The 13,895-nt window shown below is 42.4% G+C and overlaps 2 protein-coding genes across 4 annotated transcripts; one reads left to right on the forward strand and one right to left on the reverse strand.

Moving 5' to 3' along the window:
* Positions 1-535: 535 nt before the first annotated feature.
* emc9 (ER membrane protein complex subunit 9) lies at positions 536-5,137 on the forward strand. The gene is made up of 6 exons (XM_070928302.1): positions 536-665; positions 946-1,148; positions 2,039-2,115; positions 2,300-2,369; positions 2,601-2,695; positions 3,568-5,137. Exons 2-6 carry the CDS (start codon positions 954-956, stop codon positions 3,746-3,748), a joined length of 618 nt encoding a protein of 205 aa, XP_070784403.1. The 5' UTR covers positions 536-665; positions 946-953; the 3' UTR covers positions 3,749-5,137.
* Positions 3,836-13,324, reverse strand: irf9 (interferon regulatory factor 9). Of its 3 annotated transcripts, none has more exons than XM_070928299.1 (10): positions 13,282-13,324; positions 12,810-12,881; positions 11,914-12,036; positions 11,608-11,788; positions 9,104-9,234; positions 8,515-8,599; positions 8,284-8,343; positions 7,705-8,094; positions 6,756-6,871; positions 3,836-6,237 (listed from the first exon to the last, which is right to left on the reverse strand). In XM_070928299.1, exons 2-10 carry the CDS (start codon positions 12,864-12,866, stop codon positions 6,070-6,072), a joined length of 1,311 nt encoding a protein of 436 aa, XP_070784400.1. In that variant the 5' UTR covers positions 12,867-12,881; positions 13,282-13,324; the 3' UTR covers positions 3,836-6,069. The 3 variants fall into 3 exon arrangements, with proteins under 3 accessions (XP_070784400.1, XP_070784401.1, XP_070784402.1); XM_070928300.1 differs by having other exon boundaries at positions 6,715-6,871; XM_070928301.1 differs by lacking the exons at positions 12,810-12,881; positions 13,282-13,324 and adding an exon at positions 12,798-12,808.
* Between the last annotated feature and the right edge of the window lie 571 nt (positions 13,325-13,895).

Here is a 13,895-nt window from a genome sequence, read left to right on the forward strand (position 1 = left end):
TATGTTTAATTGCTCAAAAGTAGTGACTTAATACACTGCTTACATCAGGACATGTGACAATATTGGACAAAGGTACTCAGTAAGAAACTTTACAGCACCATCTGCTGGCTACTGTAATCAAGGTACTTGGTATTGCTGTGCCATGATTTAAATGTAAATATAAAATGTCTTGCAACTCCAAATATATTACAGCTTTGTTTAATGGGAATATAACATGTCCAAGTGTAACATAAAGCAGGGATGGTATAAAGTCAATAATAAAACACACTTGGAGAATTGAAAAATAGGTTCAGTGTCATCCAGAAGAGTTTTATGGCTTTTTCACTTTACTCGAAGTTGGTAACGTGGTCATCCTCTCCACTAGAGGCAGCACTGCTGCAGAACTTGAATTATCACGGCATCATGAAGAAGGCTGAAAAAATGATTGGCACCTTGTTGCTCCAATTGAATTACAACAGCTCAGCGTCTCGGCCAATCAGGTACTTAAGTCTTTTGGGCGGGACCAGAAGTAGCTGTTCAGACGCTTTTCATGAGCTGTCAAGTGAAACAGTTAGCCGTTACAGCTCCGGGAAACCATTTAGAAACCTAGATGAACCGATATATTTGAAAATCGGAAAATACGCATTTGTTTGAGGCTGTAGTTACTACATTATATTCCTCTTCAGGTAAGACTTCATTCAGCTCTGCTCGGTTTGCTAGTGTGCTAATGCTAATACACACTGGAGCAGCCGGCTAGCTGGTTAATTGATCTAGCAACATCCAGTTTAAAGACACAACTATAGGGGCCGATTTCGGGTAAAATGTTGTGCTACGCGACACGACTGCTGGTCCTTATATTTGGGAAATCCGTCGTAGTCGTTCATATGTGTTGCTGAAGCACATTTAGCCTCTGCTGGGGTCTCTCGAAGCCCGTGTCAGTGCCTTTGTCTTCCTGTGTCCTCTCAGCCGTCATCATGGGGGAGGTGGAGCTGTCCTGTCGGGCGTATGTGAAGATGTACCTGCACTCCTGTCTGTTTCCGCGGTGCAGCATCAACGGGCTGCTGTTGTCGTCCACTTCGGCAGGCGGCGCTGTGTGTGTGACAGACTGCGTGCCGCTGCTTCACTCCCACCTGTCCCTGGCTCCCATCACCCAGCTGGCCCTCACACAGGTAGGACACCTGCTGACCGGTGCGGTGCAAAGTTAGGCATCCTCACAGTATCCTGAAACACAGTGCAGCTGTAACTAGCTGCTGCTTTGTGTAAACCCAAAGCATCAGTTTCCCAGCAACACAGCTGCCTTGAAGGTATTTCCAGACTCCTGAAAGTCTCTAGATAAACATTTTAACCCCTTTACCAAGCTGTGACTTTATATTTTACATATGTCATTTCTGCAGAGCAAATCTCTGCCGCAAGGTCATAAAATTTGGAAGTCCTTCCCAGAAATGACATGTTCAGCCCTCGCATGTGGGTGTAATGTCCACATGCTTTGTGTCATGTAGTTCAGACAACATTTCAACAGTGGGGGGAAATCAGTGAAAAGGAAACAGGGATATAAAATGAGTCTTAACGTGGAGACAGAACAGCCAGTGAGTCAAACGCTGTCAAAGTATATTTTGCACGTTTTCTCTTCACTATACCTTTTAATATAATGAAATACAGCAGTGCCTGTACTTAAGTTGATTCCTTTAAAAACAGAGAAATTAACCGCTAATATTAAACATTTCCTGTAACACACTGTCTCAGTAGTAAACCACTGAGACACACGATGAAGGAAAGACCCGGAAGATTTTGAACTTTGTACTTGGTCCTTAATTTTCCAGGAAACAAATATCAAATATCAATATAAATTGAGACAGACTGGTTCACTAATATTTCAGACTGCTTGCAAACAAGAAACATTGACTTTAGCCTTGTGCCGGCTGCAGAAGAAGCTTTCCTGGGATGAGGAGAGTCATTTGCCTCCTCTCAACAGAGACAATCTGTGCTTTCGCTGGAACAGATCCCTTTTTTGGATTTGAGGTAAATTATGTTTTAAAGTGAGTCTGTTCTCTTGTTTCAGGTGGATGTGTGGTGTTCACAGACTCAGCAGAGGATCGTAGGATACTACCAAGCCAACGCCTGCGTATCTGATAGCAGGTGAAGGCCTCCCCAAACCCCCTTTTCATTTCAACTATATTGGACCTTTCATGAGACGTTGAAGATGTTTCCTAAAATGTTCCAGTCTGGTGGTAAATTCAGGCAACGCAGTGCTAATTTTAGTAAAATGTAAACTTTTCTAACTCTTTGTTTTTTGTTTATTTTCCTCTTTTGAACTCGACAGCCCGACGCCGTGTGGACTGAAGATAGCCGATAAGATTGCTGAGCAGTTTGACAACGCAGTTATGTTAATGGTAAGACCATCCCTTTACCTGCTGGCTTGTAGAGATGAGAAATAAGCAAGTGGTAAAACAATACGACGATCAGTCACTTAAGATTAAGATACTCTTAATGTTTTTCATTGTTTGAACTGACGAGCAGTTTTAAGAATTCTTGTTTTGTCACTTTTGATATTTGATGAAAAAAACAAATTATTTATGCTATGAGTTAAATGAATTAATTGAACATGTGTTTCTCTGCTGCAGCTTGATGGCAGTAAGATGTCTCCAGACTTACGGGTTCCTCCCATCGTAATGTACGAGCGCAAAGATTCAAGATGGATGCTCAAAGACAAACACACGTAAGTGACAGCGGGTTGAGCCTCTCAGACTGTGAATTGTGTTTTCCGTCCAGCTTTTTACGGTGAAAACTCACTACTGGTAGAGATGCCGCTTGTGTCAAATGAAGAACATCACGTGACCGATGACGTCTGAAGCTTCAAAACGGCGCTGCCGCTTCAGAGGGCAGCTTTAAGTTTTGCAGTTAAAGCTTTGTGATCGGCACATTAGTGGGATGAAAAGAGAGGAGAGTAATGGAGAAATATGGCGATGTACACTAGAAAGACAATCATCAAGATAATAATATTGTATATAAAAGTAATAAGCTAGTTTAATGAATATCTTACACCATTCATATCAACGCATTTCGTCATTATTTTACTGACACGTCTTCTGAACAAAAGTGTTAACAGATTTAATAATGACACGCAGGCTTCACACGTATGAGACCTGAACCGTTAAAATCAGACGGAGAGGTGTGTCTTGTGTTTTGAAGGGCTGCTGTGAGTTTTGCAAACCGCCAGGTGTCGCTGTTCCTCCTGCGTTTGAAGCCCAAAAGCTTCAAATCTTTTTTCGGGACAGAGCTGCACGACATCACTGGTTATTGGTGATTCAAAATGAAAAGGTTAATTTCCCCTTTGCTGCCTGTAATCCTCCCCCTGTACTTATATGAAAACACCACAGGGTACGTGTGGATCAGAGGCGACGGATTAATTCATCAAAATAATACTGTTTTATCTTGAGCTACCACATCTTTAATTAATAAGGAGTATAAAATGTTTCCTGTGTAATCAAATGATAATTTTTGACACGTAACATTGAATTCAACGTTTTTATGAGTATATGATAATATAGACGCCCCACATTAATGCTGTCCCTGTCTTTTTGAACTCAGGATCATGCTGAGACAGTGGGAAGAGACTCAGGCGATAGCCAGTCAGATGCTGGAGTCGGGCGATCACGCGCTATTGGTGGATTTTGACAGCCACTTGGACGACATTACAAAGGACTGGACCAATCAGAAACTGAACACCAAGATCGCAGAGCTGGCCTCGCCGGCCAACGGGAGCATGTAGACCGAGGAGTAGCATCACTTTGTACTCGAGACCAGATTTATTCATGTTCTGACCCGACGTGATTTTTATAACCCGACACACAACGAGTTTAGGAATATGTTCATTTTTAATGCATTTTCTCGACTGAACAGAGACATAACATAGAACATGCAGAAATAACAAAAATATTTACAGCTTGGTAGATCTCTGCAGTCTTCCTCACCCCCCCCCCCACCCCACCCCGTCAGAGTGTGCCTTGTGGTTCAGCCCAACACCTGCTGAATGACAGATCCACCTTAAAAACACCTTTAACCCTATTACAATGCACCTGTGGTATTTCTGGTCCCATTGTTGCTGTATTATTGTTACTCCTATGTCAAAATATATATATATATATATATATGGTGGACAAAATAACTGAAACACCTTACAATACAAAAGTCCTGCAGTAAATATAAATTTGTTGAAGCTCAAAGCGTCGAGATTGTTAGGTTGCGTGAAAATGCTGTAGTTTGGTAACAGTAGTAATGTAGCATTAATAAGCTGTATAGAAACATTTAACACACTGTAAGCAGATATGTGTTTATTATGTATTTGTCAATAACTATACGTTAATAAACATTTAAAAATGAAATTTTAGCTGCTTACGACTACATTATAGTGTGTTGTCAGCAATTTATTAAATGCTTATTAATGCTAAATAGGGGGGTTAAAGTAAAGTGTTACAGTGGTAATCAAGGCAACTACGTGCCACTTTGTACCTCTGTGTTTTGCCTTGAAAAGGTAAAGCTGAAGCACACACTGCTTATTATATAGCTCCTGCATCCAAAGTCTGTAATCTGCCAAGAGGAAATGTTTCATAAATCACGTCAACGTTTGGAAAAACAGTTGCTGCTTTAGGAAAGAGGAACAGTGCTGCACGAACAGAAACAGGATATTTGCTTGACAAACACGCCAAACTGCCACCTTAATAATATAAATAAACAAAAAACAAATATTCTGAGCTTCAGCAGACTGTATTTACTGCAGGACTTTAGTATTGAAAGGTCGGCTGTTTTGTACTTTCGTTTGCCCCTCACACACCCAAAACTTGTAAAATGTCTACAGCGGTGTCACAATTTGGTGTAACACTCATTCGCTCTTAAAAAGGTTGTTGTAAACTTGTAATAACTCCTTAAAACTGCACTGCATGTGGCAGACAGATGATTTCTACCAGCGGAGGAGTATAGAAGGTGGGATTTTTCCTTTTTTAAATGTCCTGACTGAGCTTCAAACCTCAAGAGTGTGAAACTTTTTATCCATCGAAAGACACACATTTGTAAATGTATCTGTGTTCTAACATGAAAGATGATTACCTTAGAGTTGGATTTGAGTCGATTAACAGGCGTTACATTAAAAGATTGCTCACTACGGCTACTCTACTGAACTACTTTGGATTTGTAGTATTATATAGTATTTGTGACCCCTCGTTACTAGCTGCATGTGTACAAATTGTATCCAGTAAAAGTGACTTTATTTCATACTTAAAACATCTAAAACCCCTAAAATTATCCAATAATTGGCAAGAAAAAAAAAAGCAAAGATTAGTTAATTTTGCGGGGCAGATACATATGTTAATCTTCTCTTGACCCCCCCTCGGATGTGACTTGCGACCCTTTCTGGGGGTCTCGACCCACAGGTTGGGAACCACTGGCTTAGAGGAAAACGAGACTTGCAGCTACGATCAGAGAACTGAGCTAACATCACATTTGCAGATACTCGAGGAAGAGAGACGACTAGAGCTGTGACTAACGATTACTCTCAGAGTCGGTCATTCTGACTAACAGTCCGAAGCCTTGAGATGTTAAATTTACTGCCGTATACGACGAAGACAGATCCTCACATTTGAGAAGCAGAGAACGAATGTTTGACGTTTTTGTGTGAAAAACGCCCGTCGACTCAGCGTTGGTTTCCATGTAGTGCTTCCAGTACACCACCTGACCTCTACGAGGACACGAGGGGCCAAGGTCCATCCCCGAAAAGCTCAGTATCCATTTTCCGGGTAAAAATAAAAATCTGATAGTTAAGTTTGGTCTCCAGTCAAAAAAAAGCATTTAAGCTCTTTTTGTTTTAAGTGCTTTAAGATTTGTTTTGTGCTACCTGTTCGGGCTGAGCGGAAATATATCATTACCCCACAAATTAGAGGCTCTTATTTTGAAATCAGTAACATTCTGTCAGATCAGTGGTTTTAATTTGGTCAGAAAACTCACTTTAGATGATGTCGCTCAGCCCTTTATGCTCTTATTTTGTAAGAGGGGATGTCTCTTATTTTGGAATGAAACCCCTCATGTTGGTCAGAGTGCTCAGATGGACCCGCAGGTGGTGGTCTCAGACGGCGGTGAGGGCACGGTGACCAGGTTTAGAGTTATTTCTCCCAGTGGAGACTGACTGGCCAGAGACTGGAGGATGGTGATGGACTCGAAGATGGACTGAGCGTTCTGGATCTGCTGCTCCGCCCACGGCAAAGTGATCTGCAGGGGGGAGAGAAGAGGCGGTAACGGTGTTATTGTTCTTTACTGCTGCGTAAAAGTTCCTGTGTTACTTTAATCCCACTTTTGGTTCTTCCAGGGTCTCGCTGAACTGCCCCTACAGCAGCGTCACAAAGGGTACTGAGAGCAAAACTTCATCCATTAAAGCTGTAAAGCATCAAATCATTTGTAAGTAAAATGAAAACTACGTGAATGTTATTTGGAATGCAAATAGTTTTTTAAAAAAGTTAAGTTTTGTTCTCAGTTTTCTGCACAGAAACGTGAATTGTCAAGTATCTTATGAATTATTCTGATATTTGGTGCCAAAGTCGTATTCAGAAAATATAAAATTATACAAATGTTTAGAGGCACCGTTTATATTTGTGTGTTGACAGCCAATCAGGGGCTTTAAATGGAGCTTTCAAACTAAAGCTCCAGAGCAGAAAATAAAAATATAAAAAATAAAACCTGGTAACGAACCTAAAGCGGTGCGATCGGTGTAGGTGTGGCAGCACATTCACCTGAACAATAATGAGTTTTCCTGACGGGTCTTCGGTGTTGCTCAGCTCCTCTCCGAAACACAGCGTGACGCCGCACTGAGGGGGGTCGCCGCCGTTTGAGCGGAAGTGGTCCAGTTCTGATCGTGAGGGAAAGAAAAGTGAGTTAAATAAATCGTACTGTAATTTTACCGATCTGAGGTTCGACTACACATTCACCGGTTTGAGGTTGGAAAATCATTTAAATGATTGATTAATTTCTCAATTGTTTTGTCTGTGAAATGCAGGAAAACATCCGCGTCCAAGGTGGAGTACCTGACCAACAGTCCAAAACCCCAAATATATTCAGTTTGTGGACAAATACGAAGCACGTTTGACATTTCTGGTGATGAGTCACTGAACAAAATCACCAATTAACTTCCTGTCGATTAAATCAATCTGTTGCTCTGTTTTTATAAGACAACAGACTTTTCTTTGACATCTAATTCAGACCTCCTTAACCTGGGCTGACTAAATATATATAAATACGACTGGAACTTAATTCATCGAATAATCAGAAATGGTTTTGGGCTGAAGAAACGCGACTGAGCTCCTTCTATATACTCCAGAGTCCAGTCTTATCTCAGTTTAGGGTTTGTGGTATCACAGAAACATGTTTCCTGACTGCATTTAGGACACAATCCCATCTCATCTTGAGTTTGGAATTCAGCTGTTAGAGAACCGTCCTCAGTTAGGATGGCAGAGACCCTGTCCTGGTTTCAAAATAACTCACGCGAGCTCTGAGACAGGATACAGCCATGAGTTCAGGAATTGCTAATTGCTATCTTGGAAACTGGAGTGGAGATAGGACGAGCAGTTAGGAAATGTTTCTGTAATGAGGCCCCAGAAGTTCACAGTCACTACAGGATCATTCAGGAACTAACTGAGTCACGTTAAGACTTGAATGAAGAGCGTCTCAGAGCCGGAGACTCACGCTGCTTGAAGGTCTCTTTACTGAAGAGCATCACCGGCTCCGTGTTTCTCTCCATCTTGTGCAGCGCCGGTCTGGTCGTGTGCGGTCCCGTCCAGAAGACCCGGCCTTGGCAGAACCGCTTGCCGTAAACTCCCTGCGGCGTGGAGGTCAGCACCACCCCCTTCTCCATGAAGGGCAGCAGGGTGAACAGGGCCTGCAGCTCCGGACCGGCCGGCAGCGTGGAGGGCGGCTCCGGCAGCGGGATCCGCGGAAACCTGACCTTCAGGGCGGCCGGCGTCGGGGGGACGAGAGAGGAGGGCAGGTACGTTATCCTGACATCAGTGCCCTGGATTTGACGTTTGAGAACCTCCTGCCCTAAATAATGAACCACCACGCTGAAGGAGTCCTGGACTGGAGGGACAGAAACAGACGGGGGGTAGGATTAAAGCAAGACCTTCAAAATAAAATAATCCATCTGACCAAACTTGAATCAACTTGTAGTTAACTTTTAGACTAAAAACTAGACCCACAGACAGAAACAGAGGGCACTGCCCACTCTGCTGCACATAAACAAGCTGCTGAGCTGGAAGTGTTTAGTACCTCCTGCAGGAGCAGAGACGCTCTCCTCGATCCGCACATCCAACCGGATCTCATCAACCACTGCAGAGAGAGGGGGGGGGGGGTAATGAAGAGTGATGATGTCATTGGCCGGATGTAATCAGGTTACGTTAACATGCACTGTAGTAACCTGATTACTGCAGATCCTGGCACACATGCAGCAGGCCAGTCATTATTTAAACTGTCGCAGTGACGACCGATGATTGAACTCACCGTCCGTCTGTACGGTGGCGGCGTACTGAGCCGGTTCTTCTGTCAGGATGGGGATGTCGCTCAGCAGCAGAGCCTCTTCAATACACTGAGGATCAGAAAGGTTAAAGCCACGATTTATTTAAAGTCAGGAAACAAAGGAGAGGAGAGGCGTGGCTCTACGGCTGGAAGAAAAACAATAAAAAACTTGTGTGTAGATGTACCAGGGCTGCATCTTTCATTATCGATTAATCTGCCGATTATTACCGCGATCTATAAGTCTATAAAGTCTATAAAATGTCAAAAGCTTGTGAAAAATGCACAATCACAATTTCCCAGAGAAACCCAAAGACTCTTCATTTACTGTCACAAACGACAAAGAAAAGCAGCAAATCCTCAAATTTAAGAAGCTGGAAACGAATAATCGAGTAATCGTTGCAGCTCTATACAGTACTACTACTACTACTACTACTACTACTACTACTACTACTTTACACACTGTGGATTTCTGACACAGTATCAGAAGTATCGTTAACTAGTTTTAGCACAAATCAGACTCAGCTCGGCTCAGATTTCTCTCTTTCGGCTTCACGGTCAAAAAGAAAAAGCTCACCAGCTGTGAGGTGACCTCCTCCGTCTTTATCTGCTTGAACTGGCCGCCGTCGTCGCTCTCCGAGTCGCTCCTCCTCCGCTTCGGCCTCTTGGTGGCTTTTACTCTGCATTTCTTTTCAGGAACGACGACACCTGAACACACAGAACCCGTTCACGGTCACAGTAAAAGAGAGTTTACAGTAACGCAGGGCGAAAGTGCTCGTTTCTCCCAGTAAATGTACTTGTCCCAGTTACTGGGATGATGCTGGCTGGACTTTTTGGCCCCAGTATGAGCTCACTGCCCCGCTGACTCAGCAGCAACAAGTCACCGTATCTGTTGTTGCCTTTTGTCCTGTTGTTTTTAAATTCATCATGTCGCCCCACTACAAACATGTTTCACCAAACGAGCTCTTTAAGTAAAGTTTTGTTAAGACGGCGGGACTCCAGCCAACAACATTACCTCAAATAATCTGAGTTGAAGTGAAAACAGCTGTGTGTAAAAGATTTAGTGCCAGAATAGTTACTAAAGAAGGACTGCAGACTCTGTCAGAGTGTCACTTTGGTCTTTTCCTAACTGGGTCACTATTCACAGTCGGGCACGGCGATCTGAACAGCAGCTTTAAAAACGAAGGCAATGCAAAGTGTCTTATGTAAGTCCTGGACACGCAATAAAACAGCATTTAAAGGCACAACAGAGGGGAGCCAAAGTTCAGCAATAAACAGCAACACGTTAATAGACAGGAATTAAAGTGCAGTGAAGCAAGATAATGCGAGTAGCAGCGTGTAAATACAGGCCTGCGCACTCACAGAGAAACAACAGACACCAGATGAAAGTATCTTAAAGCACAAAAAGACGGGAGTGGATGTGTGGAAAAGGTGAGACGTTTCGAAAGTCTCACTGTGTAATCTTTTCTAGGGTTCATTTAACGGTCATTTTACAACACGAGGCTGTTTGTAGATCATTTGTACTGATGTTTTCCACCAAGCAGTGAACCTCTGAACCTCTATTTTCTCAATTACTATCAACCAATTATGAATTATGGTTTTCTGAATTAGTGTGGAAGCGCGTCGAGACAATATGATCGTGTTGTTTTATGAAACTCTATTTAGGGCGGCGACTGAACGATGAATCTGCTGAAAACTGCTGTCATGAAATGCAGTTCAAATACTTATACATATATATATATATATACCTCGAAAACAACTAAAATCAAGCATTTTCCAAACGTTCAAGACTTTGTAAGGAGTAGTGGTGTAGTTCCTTTTCCTACATAAGAAGCTTCACAGGGTTTTTTAATAAACGCAGCATCAAACGTGACATCAAGGCAGTTTTCTTGTGTACGCATCACATTTCTAGCCTCCCTGTCGCTGCTGATAAGCTTATCATCGGTCTGTGGCGTCCCACATGTCCAGTCTTTTGGCACAGCTGGAGGACTCTTTCTATCGCTGGTGAACACTCACCGTACACGTCTACCAGTGTGTCCAACAGCAAATCATTATTAACACTCTCCCACGGTGACTCTCCTGAGTACAGACTTGAGTATTTGTATTTGACCAAAGGTTCTTCTTCCTGACCCAAAGAGGGGTCGGCTTTCTGGTGGAGTTCGGGTCAAGAACTGTCTCTGCTTGTTAAATTAAAAACACGGCAGAGGGAAGCTTCTTAAAGTCACCATTGATTTAGTTATTATTGATTAATATTGGTTTCTTCTTTGTGGAAACACTGTTTTATGACCTGTGATCGTGTCTGAACGTAGATCTGCTCTGGACCAGGACCGAGGTCTGGACCAGGACTGAGCTCTGGACCAGGACCGAGTTCAGCTGGGAAATCCGTGTTCACAGAGATGTTGACATCAACTAAAAGGTAAGCCAGATGTTTTTTTTTTGTCTTATCATGTGATGCTACTCTGTCAGGTGCTACACGGCTTCAGCTGACATTTATTTACATTTAATCGATTAACAGTCGAAAACCCCAAAATATTCCATTTAAAATGATATAAAACGGAGAAAAGCAGCAGATCCTCACATTGGAAAAGCTGGAAACACGCAACGTTTGTTCTTGATCAATGAAATAAACTATTAATCAATCATCAAAATAGTTGCACATGATGAACATATTGTACAATGCTGTTCCAGAGTTTGGAAGTCCCAGATGCCGGACGTTTCTGTCAGTTCTCAAACGCAGCACGATATTTGACCTATTGGCTGGAAAAAGAAGGTTTTTTTTGTTTTTGGAGGCAGCATTTCTCCAAAATTCAGTGTTTTTTCAGCAGAACATTGGCACATTTTGTAAGTGGTAATGTTATGAGTTTGTTATTGATGGTGATCTTGATGTTTTGGCAACAGCAGCGAGTCTGTTTGGAACAGATCAACTGGCTGAAACAGAGTACAAACACTTGGGAGTTACATGGATTTAGTATAAATCTTAATTCACCACAGAGCTCTCTTTACCGCTCGGCTGAATGAAGCTTTCCTCACTTCCCATGAAATCTAACCGCAGTGTGTGGAGTCGATGTGTAGGAGTCTCACCCTGCTCGCTGAGGGGGACCAGGCGGTAGACCTTGTAGGGCTCAGAGATGTCCAGCTGGGCTCGCTCCATCACCTCCGTGAACTCTGGACTCTTGTTGAGGGCGCAGCGCAGGCGGGTCTTCCAGGACGCCGGGTTGTCTAGATCCCCTTCTGTCAGCTTACCTTTGAACTCTGCCCACGCCTGCGGAGGACAGAGATGTTTGTGCCGTGTCAGAGCTTCTCAGATTGGGATGTGTTGGCTTTCTTTTTGTTTTGTTTTTTTGAGAACTATATGAGCTAGTTTAGAGCCAAGAAACGCATCTTGACCTTGAAGATGGCGGCGTCCTCGTCTTTACGGAAGTCCTGTTTCCCTGCGTGTTTCCACGGGATGCGGAACATTGTTTTGGCATCGTCGTCCCACACCAGCCCCGGGTACTTCCCACTGCTGACCTGCAACGTTAACAAACACACAACAACAAAGTTTAATTCACCCTCTAAAGTTTCTCTGAACAGTGAGAGGAATACCTGCAGACACAACTCAGGGCTGACAAAACGAGCCAGAGCTCCTCTTCTGCACGTTTTAGGGGAAAAAACACATTTAATGTACATTCAGATTTCTATTTGACAATGTGTCTCCCAAACAACGCTAAGAAAGAAGAGGCAGTAAAGACTTCGCTGAGTAATCTACAACTTTGATAATCAATTAACAGTTTAAGTAATTTTTCAAGCAAAGACGCCAAAAATTCTCTGTTTCATAGTTTTGTGAACTAAATATCTTTAGTTTTTACTGTATTATTTGACATTTTATAGACCAGCAGATTAAATGATAATGACAGTAGTCGTTAGCTGCAGCCCTGCAGTTTACAGTCTGTCAACAAAACTTGGCACAAGTTACAGGTGTGTAATAATGCAGAACATTAAAACAGTAAAACCCTGCTTTTACATTAATAATCTAATGATAGAATATATAATAGCAGAACAGTCACACGGGACATTTTACTGCTTTTAAGACTTCAAGAAGTACATTTTCCTGATTATACTGACATACTTGTTCAATACTGCAGTAGAATTAAACACTGACGTACAGTAATGTGTTTGTCTGAGGTCACATGAGGCCATTATCTCTCTTTCCTTTTCCTTCTCCCCCCCTCCCTGTCTCTCATCCTCACCCCCCTCCCTCAGGCCCACGCACACACAGTTTAAACACACACACAAACACACACCTGCTCGACGATCCAGGAGCGCAGTCTGCGAGTGGAGCGCATTCTTCCGGCTGCCATGACCCTCCAAAAACTCTCTCAGGGTGACACAAACAACAACAATAAACAACCTCCATCAGATACACACATCACAACAAGTCCCTCCCGACACATTAATAACACTTTCTTCTTAATAATTATTTGGAAAAACCAACAATAATTGGCTATAATTACGCGTAAAAGTTTAAACGTCGACTTGCTTTAATGCTGATCTCGGTTTAAGTCTCGTGTGTGCAGTTTTAGCTTATGTCGAGATATTAAACAAACAAGAGCTCACACAAAAATCTAAAATCAACACATTTTTAAATGCAGTCTGGTGTTGGAACAAACACCAGCAGCGCCGCCTGCTCTCACCTGTTACAGTGATATTTATAGATAAATCAAATTTAGACGCCAAGGTGTTAAATTAAGGAAGTAGATCTTGAGTTTCGTTTACCTCGGGTGCGTTTCCTCCGCGGTGCCTGCGGACTGAGTGTCTGCTCTCCGGCTCTGCGGTGCGGACTCGGCTGTCTCTCAGCAGACGCTCCTTTTCCCAGAAGTCACGTGACTTTAGAGAAACGCTCCGTGGTGGCCGCCAGGGGGCGACAGCGGACACACTCACACATAAATAACATATACAGAACCAAAACACACAATGTCACACTCTTACCTCTGGATATAGAAGTCATAGTTATTAATTAAATAATGAAATAGTAAGGTTTAGTATCAACTCATTATTTTGCAGTTTTATAGTTTAAATTCTGATCTTGGGACGTTGCTAAAAAAAAAAAGATTTTTAGGCTTTTCTGGTTAAGTATTAGATAAATACAATAAAATAAATGTTTTTGAGGGATTTATTCCTGTATTCTCTAATAATTAAGGGATATTAAATGCTGTTTGTGTTGTGTTTAATGCATTCATTTATCCAAACTGTTACATTAAATGATTATATCGCAGTGTTTTTGATAAATACTCTATTCTACTTTAATCAATGGCCAGGATCCCTCTAATATTCCCATATAGGTTTTGCTCACAGGGTTTTCCTATAGATAAAACAGCTGATGTATACTG

Source organism: Enoplosus armatus, chromosome 21 (genome assembly GCF_043641665.1).
Source record: "Enoplosus armatus isolate fEnoArm2 chromosome 21, fEnoArm2.hap1, whole genome shotgun sequence".
In the NCBI taxonomy this organism is placed as follows: domain Eukaryota; kingdom Metazoa; phylum Chordata; class Actinopteri; order Centrarchiformes; family Enoplosidae; genus Enoplosus; species Enoplosus armatus.

What these genes read in the sequence shown, in the direction of transcription:
- emc9 (XM_070928302.1), top strand. Translation starts at nt 954, where the DNA reads ATGGGGGAGGTGGAGCTGTCCTGTCGGGCGTATGTGAAGATGTACCTG. An exon ending in CCCAGCTGGCCCTCACACAG is followed by an intron (nt 1,149 to 2,038) that starts GTAGGACACCTG and finishes CTCTTGTTTCAG; the next exon opens with GTGGATGTGTGGTGTTCACA. An exon ending in GCCTGCGTATCTGATAGCAG is followed by an intron (nt 2,116 to 2,299) that starts GTGAAGGCCTCC and finishes TGAACTCGACAG; the next exon opens with CCCGACGCCGTGTGGACTGA.
- irf9 (XM_070928299.1), bottom strand. Translation starts at nt 12,866, where the DNA reads ATGGCAGCCGGAAGAATGCGCTCCACTCGCAGACTGCGCTCCTGGATC. An exon ending in CGCCACCGTACAGACGGACG is followed by an intron (nt 8,344 to 8,514) that starts GTGAGTTCAATC and finishes CTCTCTCTGCAG; the next exon opens with TGGTTGATGAGATCCGGTTG. An exon ending in TAAAGAGACCTTCAAGCAGC is followed by an intron (nt 6,872 to 7,704) that starts GTGAGTCTCCGG and finishes CCTCACGATCAG; the next exon opens with AACTGGACCACTTCCGCTCA.